Source organism: Chelonia mydas, chromosome 2 (genome assembly GCF_015237465.2).
Source record: "Chelonia mydas isolate rCheMyd1 chromosome 2, rCheMyd1.pri.v2, whole genome shotgun sequence".
NCBI lineage: Eukaryota > Metazoa > Chordata > Testudines > Cheloniidae > Chelonia > Chelonia mydas.
In genome coordinates, this window is record NC_057850.1 from 79,050,067 (window position 1) to 79,075,162 (window position 25,096).

Below are 25,096 nucleotides of genomic sequence, written 5' to 3' on the forward strand. Positions count from 1 at the left end.
CTCCCGACAAGGGGATTAGCGCTGAAATCGGCCTTGCCGGGTTGAATTTGGGGTACTGTGGACACAATTAGACGGTATTGGCCTCCGTGAGCTAGTCCAGAGTGCTCCATTATGACCACTCTGGACAGCGCTCTCAACTCAGATGCACTGGCCAGGTAGACAGGAAAAGGCCCGTGAACTTTTGAATTTCAATTTCCTGTTTGGCCAGCGTGGCAAGCTGCAGGTGACCATGCAGAGCTTATCAGCAGAGGTGACCATGATGGAGTCCCAGAATCGCAAAAGAGCTCCAGCATGGACCAAACGAGAGGTACGGGATCTGATCGCTGTATGGGGAGAGGAATCCGTGCTATCAGAACTACATTCTGGTTTTTGAAATGCCAAAACATTTGTCAAAATCTCCCAGGGCATGAAGGACAGAGGTCATAACAGGGACCCGAAGCAGTCCCGCATGAAACTTAAGGAACTGAGGCAAGCCTACCAGAAAACCAGAGAGGCAAACAGCCGCTCCGGGTCAGAGCCCCAAACATGCCGCTTCTATGATGAGCTGCATGCCATTTTAGGGGGTTCAGCCACCTCTACTCCAGCTCTGTTTGACTCCTTCAATGGAGATGGAGGCAATACGGAAGCAGGTTTTGGGGACGAAGAAGATGATGATGATGACGAGGTTGTAGATAGCTCACAGCAAGCAAGTGGAGAAACCAGTTTTCCCGACAGCCAGGAACTGTTTCTCACCCTGGACCTGGAGCCAGTACCCTCCGAACCCACCCAAGGCTGCCTCCCAGACCCGCCAGGTGGAGAAGGGACCTCTGGTGAGTGTACCTGTTAAAATACTATACATGGTTTAAAAGCAAACATGTTTAATGATTAATTTGCCCTGGCATTCGCGGCTCTCCTGGATATACTCCCAAAGCCTTTGCAAAAGGTTTCTGGGGAGGGCAGCCTTATTCCATCCACCATGGTAGGACACGTTACCACTCCAGGTCAGTAGCACGTACTTGGGAATCGTTGTAGAACAAAGCATTGCAGTGTATGTTTGCTGGCGTTCAAACAACATCCGTTCTTTATTTCTCTGTGTTATCCTCAGGAGAGTGATATCATTCATGGTCACCTGGTTGAAATAGGGTGCTTTTCTTAAGGGGACACTCAGAGATGCCCGTTCCTGCTGGGCTGTTTGCCTGTGGCTGAACAGAAATGTTCCCTGCTGTTAGCCATAGGGAGGGGGGAGGGGCTAGCCATGCGCTGGGGGAGGCAAAAAACAACCTTATAACGAAAGCACATGTGCTATGTATGTAATGTTACCGGCAAGGTTTACTGTGAAAGAGTGTACCCATTGTTCTAGAAAATGTGTCTTTTTAAATACCACTGTCCCTTTTTTTCTCTCCACCAGCTGTATGTGTTTCAAGGATCACAGGATCTTCTCCTTCCCAGAGGCTAGCGAAGATTAGAAGGTGAAAAAAAAACGCACTCGCGATGAAATGTTCTCTGAGCTTATGCTGTCCTCCCACACTGACAGAGCACAGACGAATGTGTGGAGGCAGACAATGTCAGAGTTCAGGAAAGCACAAAATGACCGGGAAGAGAGGTGGCAGGCTGAAGAGAGGGCTGAAGCTGAAAGGTGGCGGCAGCGTGATGAGAGGAGGCAGGACTCAATGCTGAGGCTGCTGGAGGATCAAACTAATATGCTCCAGCGTATGGTTGAGCTGCAGGAAAGGCAGCAGGAGCACAGACCGCCGCTACAGCCCCTGTGTAACCAACCGCTCTCCTCCCCAACTTCCATAGCCTCCTCACCCAGACGCCCAAGAATGCGGTGGGGGGGGGCCTCCGGCCACCCAGCCACTCCACCCCAGAGGACTGCCCAAGCAACAGAAGGCTGGCATTCAATAAGTTTTAAAGTTTTAAACTTTTAAAGTGCTGTGTGGCCTTGTCCTTCCCTCCTCCACCACCTCCTGGTGCTTCTCTCCACCACCACCCCTCCTGGGTTACCTTGGTAGTTATCCCCCTATTTGTGTGATGAATTAATAAAGAATGCATGAATGTGAAGCAACAATGACTTTATTGGCTCTGCAAGCGGTGATCGAAGGGAGGAGGAGAGGGTGGTTAGCTTACACAGAAGTAGAGTGAACCAAGGGGCGGGGGGTTTCATCAAGGAGAAACAAACAGAACGTTCACACCGTAGCCTGGCCAGGAATGAAACTGGTTTTCAAAGCTTCTCTGATGTGCACCGCGCTCTCCTGTGCTCTTCTAACTGCCTTGGTGTCTTGCTGTGCGTAACCAGCAGCCAGGCGATTTGCCTCAACCTCCCACCCCGCCATAAACCTCTCCCCCTTACTCTCACAGATATTGTGGAGCACACAGCAAGCAGTAATAACAGTGGGAATATTGGTTTCGCTGAGGTCTAAGAGAGTCAGTAAACTGCACCAGCGTGCCTTTAAACGCCCAAATGCATATTCTACCACCATTCTGCACTTGCTCAGCCTGTAGTTGAACAGCTCCTAACTACTGTCCAGGCTGCCTGTGTATGGCTTCATGAGCCATGGCATTAAGGGGTTGGCTGGGTCCCCAAGGATAACTATAGGCATTTCAACATCCCCAACGGTTATTTTCTGGTCTGGGAATAAAGTCCCTTCCTGCAGCTTTTGAAACAGACCAGAGTTCCTGAAGATGCGAGCGTCATGTACCTTTCCCAGCCATCCCACGCTGATGTTGGTGAAACGTCCCTTGTGATCCACCAGAGCTTGCAGCACTGTTGAAAAGTACCCCTTGCGGTTTATGTACTTGCCGGCTTGCTGCTCCGGTGCCAAGATAGGAATATGGGTTCCGTCTATGGCCCCACCACAGTTAGGGAATCCCATTGCAGCAAAGCCATCCACTATGACCTGCACATTTCCCAGGGTCACTACCCTTGATATCAGCAGATCTTTGATTGTGTTGGCTACTTGCATCAGTAGATTTGCCCACTCCAAATTGATTCCCGACTGACAGGAAGCTGTCTGGCGTTGCAAGCTTCCACAGGGCTATTGCCACTCGCTTCTCAACTGTGAGGGCTGCTCTCATCTTAGTAGTCTTGCACCTCAGGGCAGGGGAAAGCAAGTCACAAAGTTCCATGAAAGTGCCCTTACTCATGCGAAAGTTTCGCAGCCACTGGGAATTGTCCCAGACCTGCAATGCTATGCGGTCCCACCAGTCTGTGCTTGTTTCCCGAGCCCAGACTCGGTGTTCCACTGCATGAACCTGCCCCATTAGCACCATGATGCCCACATTGCCAGGGTCCGTGCTTTGAGAGAAGTCTGTGTCCATGTCCTCATCACTCACGTCACCGCGCTGACGTCGCCTACTTGCCCGGTTTTGCTTTGCCAGGTTCTGGTGCTGCATATACTGCTGGATAATGCGTGTGGTGTTTAATGTGCTCCTAATTGCCAAAGTGATCTGAGCGGGCTCCGTGCTTGCCGTGGTATGGCGTCTGCACAGAAAACAGGCGTGGAACGATTGTCTGCCGTTGCCCTGATGGAGGGAGGGGCGATTGATGACATGGCTGATAGGGTTGGCTTACAGGGAATTACAATCAACAAAGGGGCCCCCTCAAGGATAGAACAGAATGACCCCCTCAAGGATAGAACTCAAAACCTCAAGGATAGAACTCAAAACTGGGTTTAGCAGGCCGTTGATTTCACAGAGGGAGGAGAAAATGAACACAAAACAAATCTGGTCTATTTCTTGTTTTGTTCCACTTCATCTATCTTTATACATCTTGCTGGCAGCAGACCGTGCAGTACGACCGCTAGCCACCGTCATCTCCTGGGTGCTCGGCAGAAGACGGTGCAGTATGACTGCTGGCCATCATCTTCTGCTGACTGCTGGTTGAAAGACAGTGCACTGCCGGTAGGACTGAATCGGCATGAGACAAAACTTAAAAGGGAAATTACCTGGCTGAGTCACTCCCATGTTTGCCCAGGCGCCCCTGACCTCATCGAGGTCAGTTAAAAGAGCACCCAGGACTACGTCAGTGACGGCTACCAGTCATACTGCACTGTCTGCTGCCAAAAGGCAATAAACTGCTGCTGTGTAGCAATGCAGTACCGTGTCTGCCATCACCCAGGAGATGTACGGTGACAGTGAGCTAAGCAGGCTCCATGCTTGCCGTGGTATGACGTCTGCACAGGTAACTCAAGAAAAAAGGCGCAAAACGATTGTCTGCCCTTGCTTTCACGGAAGGAGGGAGGGAAGAGGGGCCTGATGATATGTACCCAGAACCACCCGTGACAATGCTTTAGCCCCATCAGGCACTAGGATTTCCACCCAGAATTCAAATGGGCGGCGGAGACTGCAGGAAAGTTACCCACAGTGCAATGCTCCAGAAGTTGACGGTTGCCTTGGTACTGTGGACACACTCCGCCGACTACATGCACTTAAGAGCATTTGTGTGGGGACACACACAATCGACTGTATAAAAACGCTTTCTACAAAACCGACTTCTATACATTCAACCTAATTTCATGGTGTAGACATACCCTGAGACAACAAAGAAACCATCTATTTAGTTTATTCAAGATAAGTTTAATAGGTAACTTAATCATGGTCTATAAATAGCTACATAGGAAGATTTCTGATAGTAGAGGGCCTTTAACATACCAGACAAATGATGCAATGGCTGGAAGCTGAAGCTAGAACAAATTCAGACTAGAAATCCTGTGTAAGTTAAGGGTGATGATAATTAATCATTGGAATAACTTATACTTAGGTACCTGGCAGATTTTCTATCACTTGAACTCTTTAAATCAAGATTGGACATCTTTCTAAAAGACATGCTTTGGCTCAGTCAGAAGTTATGGGCTTGCTGCAGGAATTACTGGGCAAAATTCTATTACCTGTTCTGTGCAGGAGGTCAGACTAGATCATAATGGTCCTATCTGGCCTTAACAATCTATGAATAATTGCAGTTTGTCTCTGGTCTGCCACCAAGCCAGGAAAGCCTCAGCAGCTGTCCATCATCTGATGCAATAAGAGTCTGTACTGCTTGATACCACTTAGACTACAAAGTCTACTGAGATTGTCACATGTGGAGCTATGCCATAGGTACCACAATACACTGCTGAGCCTCAGGGTCTACGCATCTTTAGTTGTGGCCCTTGCTGAACTCTGAAAAATCTTCTCTGTCAGGATCTATGTTTTCAATCCTGACTTTGGGACAGGAAAGGTCTGAGTTTGAGCTATACCTAGCACAGCTCTTATGTATTTTTATTGTCTTTGAAGGTCAAGCTGAGAATTCAGGTAGTTTATTAGGAAACAGACTCCTGCACCATAAGAGAGGAACATACTGATCCTACAGTCTCTTTCAGGATTCTCTCCTTGATCCGTCACATCACAGTAGAATACCTGCTCTAATCCTATGTAGGTGCGTGGTCACTACCACCAAGCATTTTGTGAAAACACGCTCTGCCAACAACAAATGGAATACACAGAACTGGAAGGGATATTCCTCTAAGAGAAAGTAGTGGTACAGCCCAAGCACAGGATGTAAACCCTGAGCATGTAGGCATTTAAGATGCACAGTAGCCTTTACCAGTTACCTTTTACCTAGAAGCACTACTATTGGGCACAGGTTTCAGAGTAGCAGCCATGTTAGTCTGTATCCGCAAAAAGAACAGGAGTACCTGTGGCACCTTAGAGACGAACACATATATTAGAGCATAAGCTTTCGTGAGCTACAGCTCACTTGCATCCAGTGAAGTGAGCTGTGGCTCACGAAAGCTTATGCTCTAATAAATGTGTTCGTCTCTAAGGTGCCACAAGTACTCCTGTTCTTTTTATTGGTCACAGTGGTTGAATTAACCTTCAGTGAGAATATACATTCGCAACACACTATGTTACAGGATTTTGGTCTTTCTTAAAATGGTTGCATTGTTTTTCCAGTGTATCTTGTAAATGGGGTTCACAGATTCATAGATTCCAAGGCCAGAAAGGACCATTATGATCATCTAGTCTGACTTCCTGTATAAAACACAGACCAGAGAATTTCCCCAAAATAATTGCTGGAGCAGATCTTTTAGAAAAACATCCAATCTTGATTTTAAAAATGGTCAGTGGTGGAGAATCCACCAGAACCATTGATAAATTGTTCCAAGGTTAATCTTCTCTTACTGTTAAAAATTTACACTTTATTTCCAGTCTGAATTTGTCTAGCTTCAACTTCCAGCCCTTGAATTGTGTTATAACTTTCTCTGCTAGACTGAAAAGCCCATTATTAAATATTTGTTTTCCATATAAATACTTACTGATTGTAATGAAGTCACCGATTAACCTTCTCTTTGTTAAACTAAATTGACTGAGCTTGTTGAGTCTATTGTCATAAGGCATGTTTTCTAATCCTTTATTCATTCTGATGGCTCTTCTCTGAACCCTCTCCAATTTATCAACATCTGTCTTGAATTGTGGGCACCAGAACTGGACACAGTTGTTCAGTGCAGAGTTATTTTTACTATTACATAATTTGTTTGCTTTGACATAGATGAAAATTATACAGGTACATGCAATTCAGTGGAACTAAGGCAAGCCCTATGATTGATGAATCAACATAGAGTACTTGTTTGCAATGTTTTGATTGTGCATTGGACATAATGGGCTAGAATCAGACCTCTTGTTATAAATGGAGTAATCCCATTGATTTAGAATAAATTTGCACTCTATTCATTTTGATGAGGCTCTGGCCCACAGAGTATACTTAATTTTTGAAATGATTGATCGGATAACCTTGAAACATTACAATTTGAGGCAGTGTTGTACAGGCACCTGCTCAAGTTATAACTAAGATAGAAAGGCTGCAAATCCCAGCTTTTTGTTTTGTTCTAAACCATTTAAATATTTATCAACCACTGTCGTTAAATATCTGCAGCATGGAGAATTATAGACAATATACTGGTATCTTGCTTCTTACTATTAAAGATTAGTGGAGTTGAGTACATAGGAGATTCCCAAATTGTGGCCCATGGATAACTTGGTGGTGGTTCAGGAATAGCTAGCTGGTCAGATGGCACTGGCGGCTGCTTATCTCCAGCTAATAAATTGCACTAAAGACATCTAAACATATATTACATATTTTCCTAATATTTTTCCGTGTAGGCAGCTACTATAGTTGCTATAGGGATGTTGTTTTGTGATCATTACTGAGAAGGGAGGTGGTTTGTGCAGTTATTTCATGGACAACCAGGAATGCATCCGATAAGTGAGCCGAAGCTTATGCTCAAATAAATTTGTTAGTCTCTAAGGTGCCACAAGTACTCCTTTTCCTTTAGACCCTTCACAATCACTCTATTAAATACGTGTATTGTATGGTGCTACCAACACACTGCTTCTCATTTAGAATCTCGAACATCTACAGAGGTATTTTGGATTAGAAAATGTCCAAGAAACTGTTTAGACAGGAATATGTTCGGAAAATGGACAGGCAATTAAATACAGGTTTGGGGAATTTTATTTAAGAACCAGCCATGGCCAGAATACAAAACTAGCATCTAAAGTCAGCAAAAGAAGAAATTAATGTGCTCACTTGAGAGAAAACTGGAGACATTTTTGGAAAGTGGAGAAATACTGTGCGTACAGATTTTTAGGGGGACTAAAATTAAAGATCTTTACAATGAGTATCAAATCTTCATGTCCATGCCACGACTGAGCTTAATATACAACCCATTTTCTAAACCAGAAGACTAAAACCATGACGAAAGAACAGAGGTTGAGGTAACTGCTGTTATACAATTCACTACCAGCCAGGAAGTTTATGAATACTTGGAATCTTTGTATTCAGGAAGCCACTGACTATGGGTAATTTTAAAGAGCAAGAGAACAATCTGGTCCATGTTTTCTTTTAATTTTACTCAGCAGAAATATAAAAGTGCAATTTCTGTAAGTTAATGACATGTACAGTACACCACAATAAATATTCTTATTTTTGGTGACATCTAAAAATTCTAGTTATTTACTTGAAATGAGCCATAATCAGATAAAAACTGTGTCAACAACCAAAAAATACCTGACCCAATAAAGATAAAATCTTAAACATATTCACCAGGAAGATGCGTATTGCATTATTGCTATTAGACCACGCCTCCGAGCTCTAAAGTATAAAAACTTATTCAAGTTACATAAAATACAGTTGAGATTGTTCTCATCACAGGCATAATCTAATATAAAAAATAACTGACATTTACAAATAAGGAGATTCTCCTACGAGGGGAGAAAAAATACAGAAACAGTTCCACTTCAGTGATGATTTTCTGGACTCCATGGAGAAACTGAAACTTGGACAGAGCTGAGATGTTGTAGGAGTACATAGTGAGACAAGTCTGTTTCCATACCACTCCAACTCAACAGGCCTGGTGAGAGGAGTAGGCCATTTGGTAAGCCGACTTTCACACTGTCTCTACTATTCATCTGGGGGTATTTGGATCCTTCAAATCTCAACACGAAGCGATGCAGGAATTGTGTGTCCTGGACAGTGCGTTCTTGCATTCAGTGCAAATGGGATACTACAGGAAATCTGCGGGTAATATTAAGTTGCCTATTTGCTACTTATCCAAAGTGGACTATATCCTTGATTAAAAAACAAAAAGCAGATAAGTCAGAAATAAAAAGAAGTATATTAAGCTCACTTTTAAATCACAATCAGGGTTCAAAGTAATATACAGTATAACGCTTCTATCCAATACTTGTTTGAATTGACCAATTCAAATAAGGATTGAACTCACAAAGCCAGAATTTTGTGACTCAGTATTACTGAATCAAATCTAAGGAGAAACATGTTCATTACATGTACTGTAACTAGACCATAAAACAATAAAGCTACATTATAGCATCTAGGATTCACAAAGTCTTTCTCCCCATCTTGGACTGCAATAAAAAGGGGAGACTGGACTGCTCCTAAGCAAATCCCTAATAGTGGGAATTCTGTATTTCCAGTTAGAAAGCAAAGGTTGTTATCCTAATCTTTTCTCCCTGCCTAGTGAATATACATCATTACTTTCCCCCCCTCCACATCAGGTCTCATTTGAGATGCAACTCCTGAAGCAAACCAGTGCAAGTTAGATGTCAGCAAAATACTACATTTTGGAAACATTCTGCAGACACAAAATAAAATTAAAAAAAGAAAAAGAAAAAAAAAAAAAAGAGAAATTGAGCTAGGGAAACATTTAAAGCAACCTGGCCAGAGCAAAGATAAGGCTTTTATGATGACTGGATTTCCTTGGAAATGGTTATCACAGTTATGCAAAGCAACAGAATTTACTACCATTCTGGCCAGGTTTCACATTTTTTATAAGTAAAATGTATATCTCGATAAAATATTATACTAAAAAGAATGTGACAACATAAAAAGACAGTGAATGTGACTGACTGACAGGAAAACAGATTACAGTATTACTGCACATTTGGCTATGTTATATGGTTGTGGCAAATATTCTTAAGCTGACTGAGGTATATGAATACTTTAAACACCTGAGGTTTAGAGTACCATATATGGAAGTAAGGGAAGTGATACTATTCAGTAAGACCACCTTACTTAAAAATAAGGGGGGTTAAAAACTACTTTTTAAGGCTACTGCCTTTTCTTACAATATTTAGCAACCTGAGTGGAAAAGGATTTGCTAAACTCTTGGAATATCTAGCCTAGCAGGCCAATGCACCATTTAGAACATTAAGAACAAAACTAAAATGACGCATACAGTGACTAAATGTCAAAAACAAAGTATTTGGCTGGAAAATACCAGAAGCAGAGAGCCTAAATACTCTCATAATTTATCACAAATATGGGTGGAAGTTTTCTAAAATGTACACATAGTATGCATCATCAAGACATTGGACTAACCCAGTAAATATAATGAGCAGACTGGCTATTATCCTCACTGAACAATTTTCTTCTTTTGTGCCCCTCTTTTTCGTCGGCTTTTGAAGGAAAAAAAAAGAGTTCTGTCCATCTCTGCAAACTTACAATTTTCAACAATTATTTATATTGTATTATTTTCATCGAACACGAGGTTGTTCTCCCTAGAAAACATCTTTAGACTATTTAAACAGGTAAATGATACCTGTCAAAACTGAGCCAATGTTGTTGTGGTAAATCAGATATGTGCTTATTGTGCAGGTAAGGCTACGATCACAGACTACAAATGTTCAGTTGGTTTAAACTAAACAAAGAGTTAAAACACAATATCACTTAACCCTCTCTTTCTGGCTGACTTATTTTGTTTTTAATGATTAAGATTGTAAAACTTTACTATGTCACACCAACCCTGAACATTCTAGGAAAGTGTCTCTGGCACAGGTGGTTTTCAGAAGAAAAGCCAATCTTCCCAAAAGCTTAACCTCTGCTTTATCTTAAAGTGCGGAAACTGTGGGAAAGAATACGTCAAGACTTCCCGGCTGTCACTGTGGAACCACTTCCCTCAGAGAGGCTAAGGCTGCATGTATGCGGACATGCAATCTGTTCTCAAAATCATATCCAGTGAATTCCTCCTGTAATACAAAATTCATACAACTATTAACCACATCGACCTTAGGATATCAAGGTGACTTGTTGAGGATGCTTAAGACGTCACTGAGCTACAAAACAGTAACTAGGACGAGCAAAATGGGTCTTGGAGCTTGAAAATTGCTAATAACCCTCTTCCCTTGCCAAAATTAAGCACTGCTGTTGGTAGATAGATTTCCCACAGCACAGTCCACCAATTAGAAGGCGGCGCAGGAGGTTCCCCTCTACCTCCCAAGTGCAAGCAGGGACCAGTCTACTTCTCTATTAAAAACTTGCACAGTAACTGGGAAGTTGTATATGTCCAAAAGCTCCAGGAAATCCCAATGAATCCCATGCAATGAGTAAAAGGAATGACCAGTTCCAGTTTATATAAAGTTATAGAGCATCAATATACAACAACACTATAAAACCTACACCACAAACTGAACTCTCAATTTCACTTAACAGCAGGATTAGGGTGTGTTGATTTGTTACCTTTGCCTGGAGAAGTAAGATTTTGCCTCTTGGCACAGTCTAGAAAAAGAAGAAGAAAATATCACTTTAGAAGAATGTACACATGGCAGAAAGGTCAAAGAGAATCTTTTAAAGTATAACGGTCAGACAAGACCTAAAGTCTCAACTCTGAAAATACTACTGGAGATGGGGTCTACTGGGACTACTCATGGTACTAAACATCATGCCCTGCAGGTGTTTACAGGCTCCTAACAAGGTACCTGACTGGTCCTGTGGTATGTATTTCTGTATGTATTTAAAAAACAACACTTCTGTCTACTTAAAAACAAAACACAACACTATGTAGAACTATAAGCACTACACTGAGCTACAATATAAAGTGAAAGCACTAAAGTTATAGGCAAACTGAAGTTTAAGAATCGCAAATTTACTCTTTTGACTAATTCAACTTGAAAAACATATCAGTTATTTACTGAGTTTCAAGTTTTTTTTCTTATCGGTTTCAGTTTATTCATTTGAACCTCCTCTTTAGAAATACTAAAGGATTTCCATATGTCATACAACTTGCCCATCTGCAATAATAAGCATTGGATAAAGATAGACCTTATTAGAATGATTTGGAAGAGAAAAGAGAATATTTTGTTCGTCAATAACGAGCTATTTTTCTTGACATAGCAAAGGTTATTCAAGCTTGTAGGAAAAATTTGATATTTTCAACTGAATTTTTATTACTGGTTTGAAGGTTGCTACTCTATTCCCCAGTAAGATGAATATGATTTTTTTTATTTTAAAATCTTCTACAAGTATGACAACAAAAGATAAAAAAAAAAGACACTGAGAAAGATGAAAGTGATTCAGATGAATATCTTACTAAATTTTTTCTGAATACAAATACCTTAAATATTTGTAGTTTTTATTTCTAAATGGTATAGCTACATTCAAAAGTGTATAAAAATATTACCCATAAAGTTTGTGTTTTGCCCAAAGTTTCAGTCTCTTATATAGCATCTACCACCATGGTACTGAACAGCTTAATGAATGGAAAAGCTTAAAAATAATGAAGTTAATTCAGATGAAATGCTGTTTGATTTCATAGATAAATAATGAATAATTTCAAATTAAATTGGAGTACTTTTTTATTAAAAGTCATGATTTTATGATAAAAATGCAAATCAGTATCTGTAGCTTTCATTCATTAACTTCAGTATGTTTAATCCTTCTCTTCTATGCCCCAAGTTTATTTCCAGAGTTTTTTATGTTTACAAGATCTAAAACTCTGAGAATCATATTGTAACGAAAGATGATCCACACTGATGGGATATGCATACACCTGGGCTGTGATCTCTAGCTTCTAGAAAGCACTGTATGCTGGGATCCACTCACTCCCATGCCCAGTTCTGATGGTATAAAATGGTGAGCAGCCCCAACCATCAATCAGTTACTTCCTCTAATTCACAAATCTCTTTACAAGAGACTCCAAAAAAGTAGGAAGGTGATGAAGAAGTATGTATTACATACAAAAAATACATTTAAAACATTAGGGTTGAAAGCTCTCAAAAGTTAGTCCTGTGCACTGAACGAGACAGGGGTCCTGTGGAAGAAATAATATGTGATCATATAATTTAAGACTATATCATAATTAGGCTTGGAAGGATTCGATTTTTAATTTTTAGTTGTCCATGAATGTCAATTTCATCATACCCATGCAAACTGACCAAAAAAACATTTCCACTGATAATGCTTAAAATAAACATTGATAACATTGTCAAAATATAAAAAAATAAAAACCAAATTCTGCAAAGCCTAATCATAGTTCATAGGCATGGGAGAGGGAGTTCACAGGTAATCATAAATCCAACGTTTCTTAACTTCTGAGTGCTTTGCAACTTTTTTAACAGATTAAAAAACCCAACCCTAAATTATCTGAAAAACTGAAAACACAAAAATTTCTTAATCATATTCACTCCCCACATAGGTCACCAGCAGGGATGGGATCAGTAAATCCATAGCACAGTCCTCTACTACTTGGGCTAAAAGAGTAACTGATATCAAGTTATCTTCCATGTGGACCCACCACTGGAGGGGGATGAAAACACACACACTTTGCCTGAGTTTCACAGCTATTTGCTAGACAGCAAAGGAATGTCAAGAGTTACTGGGTTCATTTCCAGGTTCTGGAGAACTCAAGAAGTTACAGACCTCTGCCTTTCACAGCCTCTCCCAGTCCCCCTCTATTCATACTTCACCTGCTGCTCATATTGGCAGCTATAAAAAATAAAAAAACAACATAACAAATGTAAGAAAAAGGAAGTTGACAGTAATGAATATGAATTGGAAGTTAGGAATTGTAGAAAATTGATAAGGGAAGCAAAGGGTCACAAGGAAAACTCTACGGCCAGCAGAGATCAGGATGATAAAGAGGTTTTTAAAAATATATTAGGAACAAAAAGAATCCTGACAATGGCATTGGTCCATTACTATACGGAAATGGCAGAATTATCAGTAACACCACAGAAATGGCAGAAGTGTTCAATAAATATTTCTGTTCTGTATTTGGGGAAAATATAGATGATATAGTCTCATCATATGGTGATGATAACACTCTTTCCATTCCACTAGTATCTCTGGAGATATTAAACAGAAACTACCTAAGTTAGACATTTTAAAACAAGCAGGCCCAAATAACTTGCATGCAAGAATTTTAAAGAGCGTGTTAAGGAACTCACTGGACCATTAATGCGGATTTTCAGTAATTCTTGAAACTCAGGGAACATTCCAGAAAAACTGTAAGGAAGCTAATATTGTGCCAATTTTTAAAAAGGGTAAACGGGATGACCCAGGTAATTATAGGTCTGTCAGTCTGACATTGATCCCAGGCAAGATAATGGAGCGGCTGATAAGGGACTTGATTAATAGAGAATTAAAGGAGGGCAATATAATTAATGCAAATCAAAGTGGGTTTATGGAAAAAAGGTCCTGTCAAACTAAACTGATATTTTTATGAGATTACCTTTATAGTCTGGATGTAATATACTTAGACTTTTCTAAAGTGTTTGATTTGGTACCACATGAGTTTTGATTAAAAACTAGGATGATATAAAAACCAACATTAAATTATTAAAAAACTGGCTAATGGATAGGTCTCAAAATGCAGTTGTAAACAGGGAATTGTCATCAAGCAGGTGTGTTTCTAGGGGGGTCTTGCAGGGATCAGTTCTGGGCCCTATATTATTTAACATTTTTATTAATACCTGGAAGAAAACATAAAATCACCACTGATAGTACAGATGACACAAACATTGGGGATGTGGTAAATAATGAAGAGGAGAAGTCACAGATTCAGAGCAATCTGGATCGCTTAGTAAACTATGCAAACAATGTGTGTTTTAATACAGCCACCTGTAAATACTGTACATACATCTAAGAACAAAGAATATAGGCCATACTTATATAATGAGGGGGGGACTATCTTAGGAAGCAGTGATTCTGAAAAATAGTTGGGAACATGATGGATAATCAGCTGAATATGAGCTCCCAGTGTGACACTATGGCCAAAAAAGCTAATGTAATTCTGAGAAACAAAAGGGGAATCTCGAGTAGGAGTAGGGAGGTTATTTGACCTCTGTATTTGGCACTGATGACCTGCCGCTGGAACACTGTCCAGTTCTGGTGTTCACAATTCCAGAAGGATCTTGATAAATTGGAGAGGGTTCAGAGAAGAGCCATCAGAATGATTAAAGGATTAGAAAACATACCTTCCAGTAACAGACTCAAAGGGCTCAATCTATTTAGTTTAAGAAAGAGAAGTTTAAGGGGTGACTTGACTAGAGTTTGTAAGTATCTACTTGTGTAACAAATATTCAATAATGGGCTCTTCAATCTAGCATGGAAATGTATAACATGATGCAATGGCAGGAAGTTGAAGCTAGGCAAATTCAGACTAGGCATACATTTTTGACAGTGATGGTAATTAACCACTGGAACAATGCACCAAGGGTTGTGGTACATTCTCCATCACTGACAATTTTAAACTCAAGATTGGATGTTTTTCTAAAAGATATGCTCTAGGAATGTATTTGGAGAAGTTCTATGGCCAAAGCTATACAAGAAGTCAGACTAGATGATCAAAATGGTCTCTTCTGGCTTTATAATCTATGTATCTTCCCTCACCCTGCTCAACTCCTGTACCTGTTCCCTCCCTACACTGTTCACAGCTCCCCCTCTCTTCATTCCTGGCTCCTACCCCGCTCTCTTTACACATTCATCTCTTCCCTGCCTCACCCCTCTGCATTCAAATCAGGTGGCTTCCACCTTCCCCTCCATCCTGCCTGGGAAGCAACAGGGGGAGCAGAGAGAGCCCAGGATAGACGGTCTTCCTGTACTCCTTATTACAGTCATACCTGAAGAGCAATTACAAGGAAAGTCCTGTTCAGCCCGCAAAGCCCCAGCATGGAGCATGCTCAGTCCTTGTGTAGGGATGCTACTTACTGAGTCTTCTGAGCATGTAAAGTTGCAAGCAGTTGGAACATGCCCAATACAGACAGAATCTTCAGAGAATTAGCTGCAAAACTCTAACAAGTCTCTGCTGAGCATGTGAGAAATTTTAGAGGTTTATTAACTTGGCCAAATTTGCGTGGATATTCACCAGGATGGCAAAAGGATCATCCTTGGCATCAAGGATGGCGAAAGGAACACCTCTGCCAAATTTCAAGTCGATGTGCCAAAGCATGGGAGCACTAGAAATTTTCAAAGAAGTGGTTGCCAGATCTTTAAGGACAAAACAACTTATTTTTCCCTAGCCTTGTTCTCGGAAATTGCTTAACCAGTTTGACTGAAGCAGGGGTCAGCAACCTTTCAGAAGTTGTGCGCAGAGTCTTCATTTATTCACTTTAAGGTTTCGCATGCCAGTAATACATTTTAACGTTTTTTAGAAGGTCTCTCTCTCTAAGTCTATATATTATATAACTAAACTATTGTCATATGTAAAGTAAACAAGGTTTTCAAAATGTTTAAGCAGCTTCATTTAAAATTAAATTAAAATCTGATCTTACGCTGCCGGCCCACTCAGCCCGCTGCCAGTCTGCGGTTCTGTCCGCCGGCTCCTGCCAACCAGGGTCCCAGCTGCTGGCCCAGCTCAGCCTGCTGCCGGTCTGGGATCCTGGCCCTGCCCACACAGAGTGGGTACTTACCTTCTCCCTGGTTCTAGCCCATTCTCTTCCACTCTCTCTGCACTGAGCTGAGGGTGGGAGTGCACTGAGCACAGGGCTCGGAGTGAAGGAGCAGGCTGGGGGTTGGGGTGTATGGTCTGGCCAGGAGCTAGAATGAGGGAGGAGGCTCAGGAGGTTTGGGTGTGGAGCGCTTACCTGGGCAGCTCCCATTTGGTGCGAGGGGTGCAGGTGGGAATGTGTGGGGGGTGCAGGATCTCCCGTTTGGTGCTCAGGGTGGGGGTGGGAATGTGGGGGGTGCAAGAGTCAGGGCAGGGGCTGGGGGCATGTGAGGAGGGTGCTGGAGTCAGGGCAGGGGTCGTGGGGGGGGGGAGCAGGGGTCAGGGCAGAGGGCTGTGGGCTAGGGTCGTGGGGGTGCTCCCAGCCCCTTGCCCAGGGCGGCTTATGGCAGGGGGCTGGAGGGGATATGCCCTGATTCCACCCCCCTTCCCCAAGGCCCCATTCCCACCTCTTCTCTGCCTCCTCCCTGGAGCAGCGTGAGAGCTGCGGCTCCACTTCTCCCCCTCCCTCGCAAGGGACATCAGCTGATTGGCGGCAGGGAGGGAGAGGAGGAGGGGCAACTGGGGGAAGAGGCGGGGGAGGGAGGACCTTGCCTGCCCTGCAGCAGCAGCCAGCAGGACCAAGTTTCTTCACCCTGCCCCCCCGGGGGGGGGAAGCGGGGCAGAGAAGAGCGGGTCAAGGCGGGCAGGGTTTTTAATGGCATGCTGCTGCCTGCCGGGTTCCCGGCCTAGGTTCGGCAGCCGGCTGAGTGGGGCTGGCGGCTGGGACCCGGCAGGCAGCAGCATACCATTAAAAATCTGCTCACGTGCCATCTTTGGCACGCGTGTCATAGGTTGCCGACCCCTGGACTAAAGTTTTCAGAAACTATTCAGACTGAGGCAGACACCCAGCATGGAGAATTTCAGCCTAAATGGTTAACATTTTGCAATGTTACAAACAACTGAAAATAGGATCTTACCACGAAAAGTGTTGGGCAACCTTAACAACATGTGGTGCTATCAATTCCACTTACTACAGAGTCTCCAGGAGCTGGATCTGAAGAGCATTAATTAACAGCCTGCTTCCCTGAACTGGCCATCTCATTTAGAAAAAAGTGGAGGATGTAATGCTATTTAAAATAAGTATATAGAGCTCCATGTAAAGGTTTTATATATTTCAACAAGGGAGATAAGGCAGAAGCTGCCTTAGTTGAATAAATTCTGATATTTTCAGGTGGCTGAGCACCTGCCAGGTCATATCAATCATGTATACATCTCCTGATCTATTTTGACAGACTGTGAAGTCAGATGGATTGAGTTCTGTTCTTAACTCCATATGCCACCAAAAACAAAACAAAAAGCTTGAGGAAACTTATGTACAGATTTGGTCTTCTACAGAGGACAACTTAAGGTTCTCCAGACACCTAATGCAGGGAGCCTGACATACCTAGATGTGAATGAATCTTAGGGAAATCAGAGACTACTTTAGATATGAATTTGGGGTGAGGATGCAAGGTCACTTTACCATTATGGAACATGGGATTGGGAGAATCTGGCAACACATCTATAATTCACTAACTCTCTAAGGCTGACGTTATGGGTAGGAAGAATATTGTCTCTTCTCAGATTATACATAGAATAGCCTGACAAAGTTTGAACAGAAGCCCACGAGTTTTGTGAGAGGGAAATTTAAATCCTATGAGGGAAGTGGTTACCACCCAGATGGAATACATGAAGCAAATGTTTCCTGGTAGAAACTCAGTTACTATAGAGTGAGAAAGACTGATAAACCCATACATCAGAAGGCAGAAAGCACAGAAGTCAGTCTGAGTGGATTTTCAGTATGCTCCAAACTTGCTGCATCTTCAGTACTCAAGAGGAGCTTTTATACCTTGTGCAGTGAGATAGGGGAATGGGTGGTCCCAATAAAAATATTCTGAGCTCATGAGCCAGGCATGTACTTATCCATAGGTGCGGGAATTACGGGTGCGGGGGGTGATGCAGCACCCCCAGGTTTTGTGCGGGGTCCCGCTCCCGCCGGTCCCGCACCCGGGGTCCCGCTCCCGCCAGCCCCAGCCCCCTTAGCCTTGTCCGTGTCCCCCCACCCTCCCGTAGCCACAGCCAATCCTCGCCCCAGCTCTGGGGAGAGGGGGCACAGACAGAGGTAAGGGGGGTGTGAAGTAAAAAAATTGGGAAGCACTGGCTTTCAGCACCCCCATTGTAAAAAGCATTCCAGCGCCACTGTACTTATCCCAAGAGTGGGGGATATATATAGGCAATACTTAAAGATGTTTATTTTGACACAGAACTAATTAAGATCGCTAATATTCTTGCTTCAATAATTTTTGTTGTTGCTTATGTAATTTTTTTTTCTTTTTAAACTTTAGCTATAAAATAGACAGGGACTTGGAATGGTTCCGCTGATCTTATTGCTAGAGAGTCACCAGCTGGTGGCCAGAAATGAAATGTTTCAGTGCAGCTGCCCTGGACCATCTCAGATCCATATTTATTATATAATAGGTAAAAATGAGCAGAAAAGAAAGCAATCATTATTATACCGTCACAGGTATGCACAAAGCCCTTGCAAACATCACAGTGTAAACTTTGTATGATGTATGCCAATCTCTACAGTATGATATCGCCACCTAGACAATAATGGGGTATCTAGCACACTAAAGACATAAAACTAAAGGGACTCTTTATAGACAGGTGGAAAAGTAATTAAAATTAACTCCTATAACTGATCACTTGTAAAATAACACATTTTCATTGTCTGTTTAGAGTGGTCACAGCTGACCCCCTTTCCATTTCCAAAAATGTAAGATGTACTCTACTGTTACCTCTGGATTGTCTAACAAAAGACAGCCGAGTTCATAGCAAGCATATGGCTGAATGTATAAGTTGTTTTGACGGCACAGTCCATCTTTAACAGCTCGCTGAAAGAACTGCAAGAGAAAAATCAATGTTTATACAATAAAATTAGTAGTCTCTTGTTCGTTTTGGAAAACTAAGTAAGAAGCACCCTCAACATCAAGCACTACAAACCAACTCCAAAAATCATAATCTGAACAGAGCAACATTTCCTATGTCTTAAAGAATCCTTAACAACAGTGATCATATGAATTCATGTCAGCATCTGCTGTTAGAGAAAAATGTTAGGTCTGTGTCAAAAAAGATTCATGAATTGATCCAAAGATTTTATATCTTTAGCTGAAAAAAAAATTACAGGTTTAACATGGTTCTTTAATAATTGGAGGTCACAGACACAGATTCTTTAAAATAAATTGGATAGAATTAGAAATAAGAGTTCACCAACCATCACCACCTTCGTTGTTTTTGTGTGAATTGGGTTCCATTTGCAAAAATAAAACAAGTTCAAAGAATTCAGTGATTGCAGAACAAATTCCAATTCCATCTACATTAAGATGGTCTCTTTGAAGTTTGCTAATACTCAGAACCATCTTTCTTTTCAATTTTCCATTAGATCCAGAATAACGGTGTTCAAACTCAGTCCAACTGAGAGAGCTGCATTGGCAGATGGCAAATGCCTGAGGGATGCCCCAAATTTGTACAAAAGGGAGCAGATTGCAGCCACTCAATTTGGAAGAGTGATCCACAGAACCCATAGTGTAACATCTTGTTCTGAGTAGCCAGGCCATTCGACTCCAGATCCTGCTTGATAAAGGCTGTAATCACTGCACATCACACTTCCATAATTATATGTGAGGGTGATCATAGGCCACATGGCAGAACACAGAGAGCTGCCCCTGTCCTGTGGACCAAATTTTGGCCACCCTATTTTAGAGCTTAAGATGGCTCCAAGGTATATATCACTAACAGAAGCTGAGCTCTCTGACTTTTTTTTTTAAAATGTGCTAAACCCTGGTTAATAGCTCAGAGGCACAATTCTTTTTTGAAATTCTCCACTTCCTCTTTTCCCTTCAACTCTCACCCTGGCTGGCCACCTCTGCTAATACGTCTGCTAAACATTAGCCCTTAATAGGAAGTGGGATATCACTGAAGCTCATGTCTTAGCCTTTTCCCTTCATACAATATGAAATCCAGTAATACATAGAGTAACTCCTCACTTAACGTCGTAGTTACGTTCCTGAAAAATGCGACTTTAAGTGAAACGATGTTAAGCGAATCCAATTTCCCCATAAGAATGAATGTAAATGGGGGGCGAGGGGGTTTAGGTTCCAGGGAAATTTTTTTTTGCCGTACAGTACAGTTCTATAGTTGGGAGGTGCCCCCTGCTTACGCCACACAGGCACAGCCCACTGGCACTGGAGACAATGAGGCAGGCAAGGAAGCTGAAGGTGCTATAAGGTAGGAGAAGCACGTTGCACAGCAGCAGTGGCGGCAGCTTCCCCTACTCTGCAAGCACCAGGGGCGGGGGGCTCAACCCTTGGCACGCCCACTTCACCTGTTCCCTCAATCCCCCCCCCCCCTTAACCCGCCTCTTCTCCCCCCCCCCGTTTACTCCACACACTACATCCTTGCTCCTCCCTCCTGCCCATGGCAATCAGCTGGCTTGTGGCATTCAGGGGGCAGGCTGCGCGCCGAGTCCTCGCTCCTCCCCTGCCTCCTGCCTGCGGCAATCAGCTGGTTTGCAGCATTTGGGAGTCAGGGGGAGCCTGCATGCCGAATCCTCGCTCCTCCCTCCTCCTTCCTGAACGCTGCAAGCCGGCTGATTGACGCAGGCAGGAGGTGGGAGGGAGGAGGGGGAAGGCACTGATCTGCGGGGTCTGCCAGCGGGCAGGAGGTGCTGGGGGGGCATAGCGGAGCTGATGGGGGGCTGTCAGCTGTGGACAAAGCAGGCAGCCAAACGACGTTATAGCGAAGCATTGCACAACTTTAAATGGAGCATGTTCTGTAATTGAGCAGGGCCGTAAGATCGAAACAATGTTAAGCGAGAGGACATTAAGCGGGGAGTTACTGTACTATTTCATAATACTTTGAAAAGACTTAATATCCTCTACTATCATTCACCCAGTGTGTCAGTAGCACTGACAAACAAAAGTTTGTACTTAATCAGAAATGAAGTCATTTATAAGATAGTTGGGTACATCATTATCATCCTTGTAACAACTTACCTGAACCGCATCTTCAGAATTTCCTAAGCATTTATGTATGGCACCAAGAAGCAAATTCTTCAGACCAACAGAAGATGAATCATCAACCTCATGACAAGCTTAATTAAAAAAAATCAAATTAAATTTGTAATCAAATTATACTTCTTTGATAATAAAAATGATCTTTTGGTGTTTTGTTTTGAAATCAGATTAGAAAATGTCTAAATTCTGTAGCTTACTTTTAACTAGCAATGGCCAGTCTCAAATATTGTAATCTGTATCTTTAATGTTCTCTCATTTCTAATTTAAACAAACCAAACAAACCAAACGTAATTTTCTAGCCCTCATGGTTGTGGAGAAAAACATGAAAATGTGAGCCAACTGAACCTTAAAGGCTCAAAGCCGGACGACAAATTAAAATAACCCATTTTTGTTTTGTTATTTGTTTTGTTATTTGAATGTTTGGGGGTAGCAATACTGGTTATTACTGGGAAAATATACTCACTTCATGTTTTGAAGCTAATGATGCAGATATTTCTACCTGAGTTTGCATAGATCCTTAAACTATATGTCTGAGATGTGAAATGCACCATGCATTTCAATAGGTGCTAACTCAGATGCTTTAAATGCCAACATTGTGAACCTATTTCACTGTTCACTGAAGCATATAAGAAAAGAGGAGGTATATTATGAAGATCTATAGTTTCCCAGTGCAGGCCAGGACCACGTACAGAAGATGTATATACAACAGGGATGCTTTTAAACACCACATGGTAAGTTTGCAGAGGAAGCACAACAGTTTTTTGTTTTTGTTTTTTCCCCCTGAAATAAACAGGGTTCAGCTTTCAAAAGGGTGGGAAACAAGATCTAGTATTTATTATTTAAACTTATTTTGAATGCCCACCTTATGTTCTGGATGCTTTATAAAAATTAACAGACATTAGAAACACTAACATATTTACATATCACAGGAATACGTAACAGTGTGATCTAAAGGTTTTATCAGCATGAATTTAGGGTTATTCATGAGATATGAGTAGAATACAAGCTCATGCCAAAAGAACTTTAATACCAAACACTATAATTTATTCATAGAATCATAGAATATCAGGGTTGGAAGGGACCTCAGGAGGTCATCTAGTCCAACTCCCTGCTCAAAGCAGGACCAATCCCCAATTTTTGCCCCAGAACCCAAATGGCCCCCTCAAGGATTGAACTCACAACCCTGGGTTTAGCAGGCCAATGCTCAAACTACTGAGCTATCCCTCCTCCCCCCCAATTCTGTACGTGCCACCGAAATTACAGAAAAGCTATTCTGAAAATGTTTGAGAGAGTTTATAAAACTTGCATAGGAACTATTTTTCATATTTCTTTGTCTATTAGAACCAGATGCCTTACCTTCTTTAAGTCCAAATGTACAGCGCTCAGATGGAGCTATTTAAAAAAAACCACCCACAAAAAGCCCTCTAGAAACTATTATTTGTAGACACAAAAACTTCTTTATTTAAAGGTCTTTCTAGCATCTTCCAGGGCTAGAAGATTGGGAATCTGAATCGACCCCCTTCCAATCATATAAAGCTCCTGCAGGGGCATAAATTAATGTATTGTAAGGTTATTTTTATAGATAGAAAAGCTATTACTGGGGTAAGACTCTGGGCCTCAAGCAGATGTAATTTTCAATGCGTTGAGTGCATGTGTGGCATGCACAGAAATTCATCATGTAGAGGGAGAAGGAGGAGATATTTCAATTGCAGCTAGATTTTTTTTAAAAAAAAATAGGGATTATTTGAAGCTGCTCAGAAATCCTAAGGGAGATTGATCAATGGGCAAAGAGGTGATCAAAGGTGCATGATACATTAATTTAACACATGGCTCTGTAATTTTACAAATGGTATCACCTCCACAGATACTTTTTGGGGTGAGGGGAGAGGATAGTGAGGTATGAGTGTGTGTGAGACTGTGTGTATTTACATACCTCTCACCACTGAGCTATTTAGAATTACCTACAATCGTTGCAATTCCATATCTAACTCTCTCTCTAATCCCCAGATATTAATGGAAGTTATGTACACTTAGGTGACAATTAAAACACAAATGGATTGCTGTGTTTTTGGTTTCTTTTGTGGCTAGGTTTAAGAGAGTCATTAAACAAAGTTGAAATAATACAATTATCTGCAGTAGACGGGATTTTGAATTAAAATGCTGTCATGAATGTCAAAAAAAAAAAAAAATTGAGAAAGCCTCTTCCTTCCAAGTGTCACTCTCTATTTCAAAATAAGTGTTAAGCTGAGTCCTAATGAATATACTTTTCCAGAACTATCCAAATAATTTAGTTTGCTTATCAAATGTCAACACATATTTCAGCCCTCATACTACTGCAATGATCTAGTCTTCATGACAGAAAAAAGAAAAAAAGATTATATTATCTCACTGAAAAAGATAGCCAAGGAAACATATATCCTACCTTGGCTCATACGTTGTAAGTTAGAAAAGGAACAGTTCGGAAGGGCTTTCCATAAATACAAAACTTCAATGGATGCCAGCACACAGAGCTCTTTGGTTGGTAACTGCTTCCTAAATCTGTCTGCCTGAAAACAGTAAAGATAGCTGTGCTAAGTTCCTCTCAGAAGGAGAGACAGATAAGGGTCACAAACAGTAATTCTGATGTTTTCACAAAAGCAAGTAACACGGTGTTAAAATGTTCGGGGTGTGAAAATTTAGCTTGCAGCTCTTTAGGACTAAAACTAAGTTGTTGAAATAGTACACTTATTGTTTCTCAATCAAGATCAAAGTTATCTGGTATATGACTAAACAAGTCTTGGGAAAAAAAAACAACTTAAAATACAATCTGATGCAGTGGTGGACTATTTTTGTATGTTTGTATGGCCTTTCCCCATCACTTCCAGATTTCAGAATGAGCTAACTAAGAGCATACACGGTAGAGCTAACAGGGTACAATGAAGCAGGAAGAAATGAAGCAGGAAGAAAGACTAGTGCTGCAGCTTTGGTATCACGGTATTTTTTTTCCTCTGAAGATTATGTAAACCAAGCTTAGTTGTAAGCTACCAACCTTTTTCCTGTTGGTAGTTCATTAAACTATAAAGCACTGTTCACTTTTTCTACCTGAATCCTTTCCACTAAATTAACACTAGAGAAGATGGCTACTGGAAAAAATAGACTTTGTTTAGAACCAAATCCTTGAGTAAAGGACAACACAATTGCCAATTGTAGTTACTGTACTGAAGCAACTCAATCCATGCCAACCAAACCTTTTTGACTGAGAATTGTTCAATCTGATTGTTTTTTCTTTTGAAAAGCTTCTGAACTTCCTTGAATACATTCTGCGCACCATCCACATCACCAGTGGCTCCTTGACACACTGTAATAAAGCACACACACACACAAAAAATTCTGCTAAAAAGGTTCCAGGATATGAAAGAGGGAAAAATAGAAATAGGGCATTATGCAGGTAAAGGGGAAAAGCATGGTCTTTTGGTGAAGGGAACTCAGGCAAACTGGGTTCAACTCCCAGTCTACCCTAGATTTCCTGTATGATCTCTGACAAGCCAATTTCTTGGTGCTCAGTTCCTCATCTGTAAAATAGGGATAATTATACTTGCCTCTGAGGGGTCTTTTGATTATTAATTCATTAATGTTTGTTATGTACTGAGTAATTATGGTGACGGTGGCCTTATAACTACAACAACATAAACAAAATCTGAGCCACAGCTCTTTAATATGGACAGTATAAAAGGAGGAATTAGACAAAGTTCCAAGTGTGCAATTAACTTCCACAATTGCAAAAGTTCATGACCAAAGACTTGTTTCTGTATATACATATGTGTGTAT

The 25,096-nt window shown here is 41.6% G+C and overlaps 1 protein-coding gene across 2 annotated transcripts in view; it reads right to left on the bottom strand.

Annotated features, from left to right (window-relative positions):
* Positions 1–7,840: 7,840 nt before the first annotated feature.
* The window catches only part of TTC39C (tetratricopeptide repeat domain 39C), a 62,347-nt gene continuing 45,091 nt past the window's right edge, over positions 7,841–25,096 (bottom strand). The window contains exons 9-14 of one of the 2 annotated variants that reach the window (XM_037892740.2): positions 24,517–24,626; positions 23,712–23,835; positions 21,269–21,366; positions 19,013–19,117; positions 10,991–11,029; positions 7,841–10,500 (exon numbers count right to left, since the gene is read on the bottom strand). In XM_037892740.2, coding sequence (XP_037748668.1) covers positions 10,411–10,500; positions 10,991–11,029; positions 19,013–19,117; positions 21,269–21,366; positions 23,712–23,835; positions 24,517–24,626 — 566 coding nt within the window. In that variant the 3' untranslated portion in view covers positions 7,841–10,410. The remainder of the gene's footprint in view (positions 10,501–10,990; positions 11,030–19,012; positions 19,118–21,268; positions 21,367–23,711; positions 23,836–24,516; positions 24,627–25,096) is intronic. The other variant, XM_043539733.1, reaches the window with a different exon arrangement.